Raw genomic sequence first — 11,019 nt, 5'->3', positions numbered from 1 at the left:
TCAAGCCATATCAGAACTCACCACTTACACGAAGACAGTGACCTGCTTGATCAACATGTTGGGCTGGACAAGTGAAGTGGATAAAGATATTAGATCATTTGCAGCGAAGGTCACAGCCGAACTCGCTGATTACCTTCGAGTTGTCCCTATACCTGGGGCGATGAAGCTCATAGTCTCACTTTTGGACGTTGTTCATGGAGAGAATATAAAGAATCCTCTTTTGGACATTGGTAGCTTTGAGCCACAACAAGATAACGTGATTCAGCAAGGTGGCAGGAACAAGCAGACCTCCCCAGTGCTTAAATGGTTGAAACAGATGGCACTATACTGTTTGATTCCGAGAGAGGAGCCAGCTAATATGGATGTACAAAACATCCATATACTCAGATGCTGGAGACAGATTACAAAACGTTGGTCTGTTCCAGAGGAGGAGCCATCAACCGACCCGGATCTCCTCCCTGTACAGGGCATGTTGATTCTTGAAAAGCTTGCTAGCTTTGATCTGGATAACTGTATAGAAATCAACAAAGCAACTGGCCTCATCTCAAAGATTGTAGAGTTCACAAGCAACAAAATTGACATGACAAATATTAGTGAGACACACAAGACACTGCTGAAATGTTCATCGCTGAAGCTGCTGGCAAGACTTGCGAGTACTAAAGGGAAATTTGGTGTAACTTTGCGTCAGAAAATTGCAAAAAATCCCTTCCTTTGGAGCAACCTTACAGAAATCTGGGATGAGGGTGGGAGCAGCCAAGAACTCAGGGTGGTGGCAGCAGAACTCCTTAGAAACCTTGCAGTGGATGCAAATATAAAGGAGGACATGGGGCACACCCGGGTAATCATTAGCAAGTTGGTGCATGCATTTGTCAGCAAAGGTGCACAGCCAAGTACAGATTCAGATTGGTCACTACAAATGATCGCTGGGCAAGCACTAGCATTACTGGCAATAGAGAGTGAAAATAACTGTCTGATTATGTTAGCAGAACCAGGTTATGAATTCATCAAGGAACTCGCAATTATGATCCAGGGTGACAGGTACAGGTATGTAGCATCAAGCCTGTTGCAGAGTATGTATGTCTGTGATCGAAGTGAAATTCACAAATCAAACCTGAAAGAGGTCTCCTACATTTTGCGACAGGTGAGCCCGTCAAATTTAAACTTGTAGTGCAATGATCGAGACGGATTTTCCAACTTAATTTTTACACATTTTCTTGTAACCCTTTCTTTCTCATAATGTTTAGTAGAAAGTTAGCACTTAATTTTTTTCCTAACTGTGGACATATATTTGCAAGTTTGCATGCAAATGCACATAGGTGTTTGCTCTTAGTATTGATGGTAGTTTTATGTTCATGCCCTGTGGTAGAGGCTAGCGTTCTACCAGGTCTCCGGCGTAGGTTGTAGGGGTGGAAGTACGGCCGGCGCGGCTGGGGACGCAGGCGCCGGCGGTTCGGCGCCGTCGCTGCGAGAGAGAGAGAGGCGGCTAGGGTAGGGCGGCTAGGGTTAGGGTTCCGGCTCCTCTGGGAGCCGGTCAATAGAATTGTCTTATTGCTTAATCCCAAAATAACTGTTTACATCTGTTTATATAATCTCAATAACTTGGACTCTAAGATAACTAAGATAACTTGGACTCTAATACAACTTGGACTCTAAGATAGCTAAGATAACTTGGGCTAAGCCCGTAACTAACCCTGCCCATTGGGCCTCCTCCGTTGGTACGTCGTACCGGTCATAACATCTCTCCCCGCCTTCTCAAACAGCTCGTCCTCGAGCTGAACATCCGGAAACTGCTGGCGGAAATCGTCGAGCTTCTCCCAAGTCGCTTCCTCCTCTGGCAGGCCGGCCCACTGTACCAAGACATGCCAGACGCCGCGGCGCTGCTGCGCCTGCAGCACCTTCGCCACCTGCGCGGGAGCTGGAAGGAGGCGGCCATCCGAAGTAGGAGGAAGGGTCGGCATCGCTGCAGGAGGGTCCCCACGGTAGGCCTTGAGTAAGCCGACATGGAAGACGTCGTGGAGGCGAGAACCAGCTGGCAGCTCCAAGCGGTATGCGAGTGTGCCGACACGCTCCAGCACACGAAATGGACCGGCGTAGCGAGGTCCCAATTTGCGCTTGGAGCGCGGGTCCAGAGACTGGTCCTGTGGAGGAGGTGCAGCCACACCCAATCGCCCACCGCGAACTCCGCCTCGCGATGATGAGCATCATAGTACTTCCGGATCGGCTGCTGTGCTTGGAGAAGACGCTGGCGCGCCTCAGCCAGAATGTCGTCGCGGGTGCGGAGTAAGTCGCCCGCCGTCTCGAACCGAGCCGTCCCAGGCTCGTAAGGGAGTATCGCCGGAGGTGGCCGCCCGTAGACCACCTCGAAAGGCGTGGTGCGCAGGGCGGAGTGATAGGAGGTGTTGTAGCAGTACTCCGCCCACGCCAACCAGTCCACCCAAGCTCGTGGACGATCACCAGTAACACAGCGCAGGTACATGGCGATCACCTTGTTGACCACTTCGGATTGGTCGTCCGTCTGAGGGTGGAACGCCGTGCTCATGCGTAGCTTCACGCCCGCCAGTCGAAAGAGATCCCGCCAGACATGTCCCGTGAACACGGGATCACGATCGCTGACGATGGACGAAGGAAAACCGTGGAGGCGGACGATGAAGTGCGCGTACTTGGAGAAGCGGTCAACCACCGTGAGGATGACGGACTTGACGCCCACCTTGGGAAGGCCCTCGATGAAGTCCATGGAAATATCCGCCCACACCTGGGAGGGTACGTCCAGCGGCTGCAGTAGACCCGCGGGTCATAGTGTCTCCGTCTTGTTCCGTTGGCACGTCACGCGCGACCGCACCGAGTCGCGGACCAGCGCGCCATCACCGGGGATGTAAAAATCAGCACGGAGACGATGGAGAGTCTTCTGCACGCCCTCGTGCCCTGCAGAGTGCGCCAAGGTCAGGACCTGGTGGCGCATGTCGCCATGGTCGGGCACGAAGATGCGGCGGCCATGGAGGAGCAGCCCCTCGTCCAGGCGCCAGGGCGCTGTCAGCTCGCCGGCGTCAAGGCGCTGGCGCAGGCCCTGCGCGTCCGTGGCCGATGAAGTTGTCCGACGAATGTCGTCGATGAAGGCGAAAGATGGCCGGAGCGGATGCACATGATAGTGCCAGTCGTGGCGACGTTGTCCGCGACATGCTCAGTGTCGCGGCGGGACAAGGCGCCGGCGACCGTGTTGAGACGGCCAGGGCGGTACTCGACGGTGAAGTCGAAGCCGGAGAGCTTGCTGATCCACTGGTGTTGCGGGACGGTGGAGAGGCGCTGGTCTAGCAAGAACTTGAGGCTGTAGTGGTCCGTGCGCACACGGAACGACCGGCCCCAAAGATAAGGCCGCCAATGGCGCACCGCCTGAACCAACCCAATAAGCTCGCGCTCGTGGGCCGCGAGCCTGTGATGGCGAGCGGCGAAGGGGCGACTGAAGAAGGCGAGCGGTCCCTCGCCCTGGTGGAGGACGGCGCCGAAGCCGATGCCAGAGGCGTCGCAGTCCACCACGAACGGCATATTGAAGTCCGGCATCTGGAGGACGGGTCCCGTCGTGAGCGCCCGCTGAAGAGCCTCGAATGCCGTAGTCGCCTCCTCGTCCCAGGAGAAGGCGTCGCGTTGAAGGAGACGCCTCAGTGGTGCGGCGATGATGCCGAAGTCCCGGATGTACTTCCGGTAGTAGCCGGTGAGGCCCAAGAAGCCGCGGAGCGCCCGCGGTGACCGCGGGGTCGGCCACGCGGTGACGGCGGCGACCTTGTCCGCGTCCATCGCTACCCTGTCCGCCGAGATGACGTGCCCCAGGTACGCGACGGAGGTCGTGCCGAACGAGCACTTCGAGCGCTTGAGGTGAAGACGATGCGCTCGAAGCTCGTTGAAGATGATGGCCACGTGTTGTAGGTGCTCCGCCCAAGATGCACTGTAGATAAGAATGTCATCAAAGAAAACAAACACAAAGCGGCGCAAGTATGGGCTGAGCACGTCGTTCATCAGGGCCTGGAAGGTCGCCGGCGCGTTGGAGAGGCCGAACGGCATCACCAGGAACTCGAAGTGGCCATGGTGGGTGCGGAACGCCGTCTTCTCGATGTCGTGCACCTGATGGTAGCCCGAGCGCAGGTCAAGCTTGGTGAAGAAGCGTGCTCCGTGTAGCTCGTCCAAGAGCTCATCCACGACGGGGATGGGGATGGAGGCTGTAACGCCCGGGACACACCCGTCGGCGGTCGTTACTCCTGGCGAGATCTAGACTGGCCCCACATATCAATACTAGTCTTTTCTGCGCACTTTGTCCTCACTCATGCGCACCCGGGATCAACTTCCGGGTCGGTCACCCATCTTAGAACTACTTCAAGCGAAGCACGCTTAACCTGGGAGTTCTGTTCGAATGGGCTCCCGGAAAAGAAGGAATTCCTTATTGATATGAGTAGTCTATCATCCCTAATAAGCCAGGCTATCACATCCACCACCACTCAGAGGAACCGACGTCCTCGTCGGGCCACAGGAGCATTCCCTCTTGGTACAAACGTCTGTGACACAAACATCATGAACAACATGACCGCACACCTTTCCGCAAACCACGACGGGTCACAAACGTCATGAACAACATGACTGCACACCTGTCCGCAAACATCCGTGTAACCGCGAGGGTCGGCTCTGATACCAAACTTGTAACGCCCCGGACACACCCGTCGGCGGTCGTTACTCCTGGCGGGATCTAGACTGGCCCCACATATCAATACTAGTCTTTTCTGCGCACTTTGTCCTCACTCATGCGCACCCCGGATCAACTTCACGGTCGGTCACCCATCCTAGAACTACTCCAAGCCAAGCACGCTTAACATGGGAGTTCTGTTCAAATGGGCTCCCGGAAAAAAAGGAATTCCTTATTGATATGAGTAGTCTATCATCCCTAAGAAGCCAGGCTATCACAAAGGCCCTGTGACTCGTCGAAGATGTCGTTGTGCTGCTGCAGGAGGTCGGTCAGGAGGGGATGCGCCTCGTCCAGTGCGGCCGCCATCAACTGGAGCTGCGGAGTCGCGGCGCCGGAGCCGCCGATGCCCGTCCACTGAACGCGACGGCCGCCCTCGCGCCAGAAGATGAGGGACAGCACATTGAGGTCCCAAAGGATGGGGCCGAGAGTGGACAGGAAGTCGATGCCGAGGATGAAGTCGTAGCAGCCCAGGTCGATGTCGACGCAACCGATGGAGAACGGCTCGTCGCCGATGAGGACGGGAACCTGCCGCGCCACGCCCTGGCAAGCAAGGCGGTCCCCGTTGGCGACGGTGACGCTGAACTTCTCCAAGCCCGCCGGTTGGAGTGCGAGGCGGCGCATGGCGTCCTGGACAGGAAGTTGTGCGTCGAGCCCCTGTCCACGAGCGCGGTGAGACGCTCCCCGTTGATTGTCACCGGAAGCAGCATCGTCTTTATCGTCTTGATGCCAGCCATGGCATGGAGGGAGACGACGAAGGCGGTCGCATCGACCGGCCCGTAGGTCGTGACGCCGGGCTCGAAGAGTGTGGTGGCGTCGAGCTCTGCGGTGAGGGCCTCCACCTCCGCGGCGTCGACGGTCTCCAAGTAGAACAAGCGGGCGCACGTATGACCCGGCGCATACGGCTCGTCGCAGTTGAAGCACAGGCCCTTGCGGCGCCGCTCGAGCTGCTCGGCCGACGTCAAGCGCCGGAAGGTGCGTGTCGGCGCGGGAGCAGCCGCAGTAGTGGCCGGCAGGGTGGGGCATGTCGGGGTGGCGGCCGCCGGGGCGGGGCGGGTCGGGGGACGCATGCCGCGGCCCGGGAACGTCTGCTGCAGGGCGTTGGCGCGCTGCTCGTATGTGCGCGCGTAGTACATGGCAGTCTACAGGTCCTGGGGGTCGCGCATCTCGACGTCGATGCGGATGTGGTCGGGAAGGCCGCCGATGAAGAGCTCGGCGCGTTGGCGAGCCGTGACGTCAGGCGCATGGCAGGCCAACGTCTGGAAGCGGTCGGTGAAGTCCTGCACCGAGGTGGTGAAGAGGAGGCGACCGAGCTCGCCAGGCGGCTCCCACGTATGGGGGGGGGCGAACCGAAGGAGACACAGGTCGCGAAAGCGCTCCCACAGAGGTGGTAGGAGGTGATCCATGTGCTATCGGACGCCATGGTCCGTTGCCCCCTGAAAAACTAATCGCACTGATTGAGCCAGTTCAGGGGGTCGACGGTGCCGGCGTAGGTGGAGAACTCCAGCTTGGTGAAGCGAGGCGGCTGCTACACGTGTGGCGAGGCCGCGTAGGCGCCCTCGTGGCGGCCTAGCGCGGCGGAAGGAGGTTGCTGCGGCATCACGGAGCTCCCGGCGTACGGGTCAGTATACCCGCCGAACCCCCCCGAAGGTGGTGGCGGGCGGCTGCAACACCGTCGGCTGGAGCGATGCCGTCGTGTAGGTCGGCGTGTCGAGCCACGTCGGTAACGGGGACGGCGACGACGGCCACCTGACCTGGTTGATCGGCAGGCCCTGGGGCGCGACGGTGGCCGGGGCCGTGGCGCGAAGGGCGCCGCCGGCAGAGGCGGTGGTGGCGGGGCCGCGTACGGAGCCTGGAGGAAGGTCCGGAGGTTGGAGACCGCCAGGGTGAGGTTGCGGATCGCGGAGGACATCTCCGCCGGGGAGGGGACGGGGGCAGCTTCGATCGCCAGGGCCGTAGTACCGGAGGCGGACGGACCTGAGGTGGCCGGCGACGGCGACTGGTGCGGCGGCGGCGGCTGCTGCGAGGTGGCGGGGAAGGCGGCGGCGGTGGTGATGGGAAGGTCCGACAAACTCATCGAACCCAAGCTATCTGATACCAAATTGGTAGAGGCTAGGGTTCTACCAGGTCTCGAGCAGGTCTGGGCGTAGGTTGTAGGGGTGGAAGTACAGCCGGCGCGGCTGGGGACGCAGGCGCCGGCGGTTGGGCGCCATCGCTGAGAGAGAGAGAGAGAGAGAGAGAGGCGGCTAGGGTAGGGCGGCTAGGGTTAGGGTTCCGGCTCCTCTGGGAGCCGGGCAATAGAATTGTCTTATTGCTTAATCCCGAAATAACTGTTTACGTCTGTTTATATAATCTCAATAACTTGGACTCTAATAACTAAGATAACTTAGACTCTAATATAACTTGGACTCTAAGATAGCTAAGATAACCGTTGTTCCGTGTTGCTGTGGAGACTTTTATTGGCAATGGGCAGAACACCATGTTCTGGTCTGACCGCTGGTTGCAAGGTTGAACAATTGCTAAGTTGGCTCCAATCTATGGCAAATATTCTTTGCCGCATGTGCAGTAACACTATGGAGCACCAGGAACGCGCATGTATTCGGCAGGAAAGTTTGGACTGACACGTATGTTGCCGCATCAGCCTCAGACACCCTCAGGCATTGGAGCTTCCGAGCCAAGCGCCAGGAAGATAAACTAACTCTTAACACAGTGGCCAAGTCGCTTCTCTTAAACCTCTTCCCGTTTACCTATTCGGTTTTCTCTTTTTATTTTCTATCAGAGGCTTGGCTATGGCCAGCTGCACAGGTTGCGCTCACATTGCCTATCATGTAATTGACCTTTGATCATTCAAGCCTTTTTTGGCCTGTTTTGAAATCTTTACCTAATAATAAAGAAGCTATCGCTTCCGTCGGAAAATCCACCGAGGTGATTTTAAAAAAAGCTCTTACTATTTATGACATTAAATTCGTAGTATATATATTAAATGTTTTTTAAAATACTCATACTCATATCTTTTAAACCGTAACTCCAAATTTAACATATTATATATGGAATTTAATTAGAAAAATATGTAGAATTTAAATATGATATTATTTTATCTGTTAAACGTTTAAAAAAACTATCTAGGATGCAATCTTAATAAATAAGTCATTATTTGTCTTTCTTTCATACCGGTACTCATCCGGGTTGGGGATAAACACGTCAACAAAATCAGGATTAGAGATGAAACTGAAGGTCACTTGACTGATTCTTTGTACGTATTAAATCTACATGCAAGCCGTGTTAAAATAGAAGACCTGTGAAATTTTGAACTGCATTGTGAAATTTTAAACTGCATTTTTGTAGGATAAGACCATCTTTATTTGTGTCGTAACTACAAATTCTCAGATTATAGACCATTTTTTATAAATTAAGAGCGTGTGGTATTTCTTTCTCCCGTTGCAACGCATGGGCCCTTTTGCTATAATAATAAAGCGGCTATTGCTTCCGTCGAAAAACCCACCACGACATTTTTATAAAAAAGCTCCTGTAATTTTTGTTATTCCACCCGCGCTCCATCATTTATCTGCAACGCAAAAGAAAAAAAGATTCGCTGTAAAAATTATACCCGTACGCATTGCCTCCTCCCGTCGACCCTGGGCCACCCTGGCCTGTGCCCAGGCCGCCGCCACACCACTCGCCGCCGCGGTCGGCCTCAACCACCACCGCTGCTGTTCTTAACCCACCCGCCTCCGCGGCCGTACCTCTCCCCACTCACTGTCCCCGTTGCGGCGCTCGAGCGCATCGCGTCGCCCCTGGTCCACCCTGACCTGTGCCCAGGCCGCTGCCACACCACTCGCCGCCGCAGCCGACCTCAACCACCGTTGTTGTCGATCTCAACCCACCCGCCTCCGCGGTCGTACCTCTGCCCGCTTGCTGCCCCCGTTTCGGCGCTCGAGCACAGCTTCTGGATCAAATCAACGCGACAGCTACAGTGATTGGGGATGATGTGTCTGCTCGATGCAGAACGGCGGCGGCGCGCGGATAAGGCGTGGTGGAGCGAAGTACTTGCAGGTGGAGGCGGGCCTCCATGGCTCACACGGGGAACTCCGAGGTTATGGCGCGGCAACGGCGACTCCTTATGGCCAGATAGAGGCGCCTAACCCTTGCTCGCCTCATCGTATCCCCTCCTCCGGCAGGAACTCATCATCTGGTGAGATCCCCTCCCCATGCCTCCAACCGTGTGCCAAGCACCGGCAAGAAATTTTGTTTTGTGGGGATTTGTTTGCTGATGAATGAATGTATTGAATGTAAGATTTGTTGTAGAGACAGAGAATGGAACACCACCTTCAGTTTGTCATCTGATCCCACATTCTCTATCCCATGAGTGAAATAAGATAACAGTCCATTGATCAATTCACTTAGTGTCTTTGTTTTGCTTTGCTTGTTCCGCTCAATTTCTCATCATGGTGGAATTAACAATGGACGGGTTGATTTCTCAATAAAATATGATAGGACTCACTACATTAGTTAGTTAGCTTATTATTTTAATAAATCAAAATGATTATAAAAAGATTAAAAGCGTGTGGTATTTTTTTCTCCCGTTGCAACGCACGGGCCCTTTTGTTAGTATACTATAAAGTAGAGAATGCTCAACCTTTTTTTTAAAAAAAAAAAGAGCTGTCAAGCATCGGACTGTTGCGCAAGCTTTGAATAATCGTAGATGGTTGCGGACATAAAAGGAGCTCTCACTGTACAAGTCCTAATTGAATACTTGCATATTTGGGACATGGTGGATGGCCTGATCCTTCAACAAGAAATTCCTGACCAGCACCGATGGCAGCCCACAAAGTCGGGCTCATATTCCAGCAAGTCTGCTTACAATGCTTTCTTCCGCGGGTCTATCAGATTTGAGCCTTGGAAAAGAATTTGGAAAAGCTGGGCTCCTTTGCTGTTGTAAGTTTTTATTTCGCTTGCCATTAATAACGATTATTGGATCGCTGATCGCCTCGCCAAGAGAGGACCACCGAACCCTGTGGCCCGTCTTTGTGATCAGGCGGAAGTGTCAATCCAACACATCCTTGCGTCATGCATTTTCGCTCGGCGGGTTTGAACGTCAATTATCCAAAGGCTTGGCTTGGTTGCCCTTGCGCCCCAGCTTACTGCAGTTCGCTTCTCAAGCTGGTGGTTCAGTGCAAGCAAAGGAGTCCCCAAGAAATTCCACAAAGGGCTTAATTCTCTCATCATCTTAGGCGTTTGGGAGATTTGGAAGCATAGGAACAATTGTGTGTTTAACGGAGCTAGCCCATGTGTCTCCTTGGTCTTACAGGCTGCGGCAAATGAGAGCATGCTATGGTGTTCGGCTGGTGCCCGGGGACTCCGCGAGCTGCTCTTAAGATCGCTCACCCCGGACCTTATTCCACCCCCTGAGCGTGCCGGTCATGTGCTTCTGTTTGTGTGGTGTTTATCTGTTAGTTTCTTCAGGGAGTGTGGGTGTGGCGTGTGTGTTTGGTGTGGGTGGGGCAAGGGTTCTGCCCCACTCTCTGTTCTTTTCTCTATCTTAATGGCACAGCTCTCCTGTGTCTTCTAAAAAAAATAGGTAACACAATAAAATAAATAAATTGCAACTACATGGATTACAACTTAACTAAAAAGGAGTACATACTACTGAAGTTTAATCATGGCTTAGGGCTTACACAACTTAGTTATTTCCACTACAGGTGATGGAAGGAATAATGGATGCAGAAGGTGCGGAACTACAGGTCCTTGTTGGCCTTAGTTCACAAATATGTAATGCCATTCCTGAAGACTTTGCGCGAGAGCTTGGGCATGGTCAGATTAAGGAAAGATTTATAAAGAGACTTGTATGTGCACTTAACTCAAATAAGACACCCAGTGCTCATTGTCCTGGCATCAGGAGGGTGATTGTTGAACATGCCATATACATGATGGAATTTAATCCGGTCAACGCTAGCTATTTCAAGAACTGTCAGATGATGGAAGCACTGTTATTGGTAGAACGTACACCTTCACGGGCTGAAAACTATAGGCTCTTCTTGGGTGATGCAGGACTCATGAAGCACAGCATACCTCTATCCACTCTTGTGGCTAGAGCAAAAGAACTGATGGGCCATGAGTAGCTACGAGGCATCAAAAGTGTCTGCTGAACATGCATTTAGAAGATATTGTACTACTGGTCTATACTGGGACTTTCCATCCGCTCGCTACAGTGGTGAGTTATTCATTGCAATCCAATGATATCCCATGAAATTTGACAAGCAGACATTGTGTGCGACGATGCGGGTAACTTAAATAAT

At 53.8% G+C, this 11,019-nt stretch overlaps 1 protein-coding gene across 1 annotated transcript; it reads left to right on the top strand.

The window, feature by feature from the left end:
• Positions 1-469: 469 nt before the first annotated feature.
• On the top strand, positions 470-10,842 carry LOC123425468. Its single transcript, XM_045109172.1, has 2 exons — positions 470-1,141; positions 10,423-10,842. Exons 1-2 carry the CDS (start codon positions 470-472, stop codon positions 10,840-10,842), a joined length of 1,092 nt encoding a protein of 363 aa, XP_044965107.1.
• Positions 10,843-11,019: the final 177 nt, after the last annotated feature.

Source organism: Hordeum vulgare, chromosome 2H (genome assembly GCF_904849725.1).
Source record: "Hordeum vulgare subsp. vulgare chromosome 2H, MorexV3_pseudomolecules_assembly, whole genome shotgun sequence".
In the NCBI taxonomy this organism is placed as follows: domain Eukaryota; kingdom Viridiplantae; phylum Streptophyta; class Magnoliopsida; order Poales; family Poaceae; genus Hordeum; species Hordeum vulgare.
This window is presented reverse-complemented; position numbering and strand designations above follow the sequence as displayed.

Bases quoted from the DNA above. Each gene is read 5' to 3' on its own strand.
- LOC123425468 (XM_045109172.1), top strand. From the start codon at position 470: ATGTTGATTCTTGAAAAGCTTGCTAGCTTTGATCTGGATAACTGTATA. The intron at 1,142-10,422 runs GTGAGCCCGTCA...TTTCCACTACAG, and splicing joins TCTCCTACATTTTGCGACAG to GTGATGGAAGGAATAATGGA.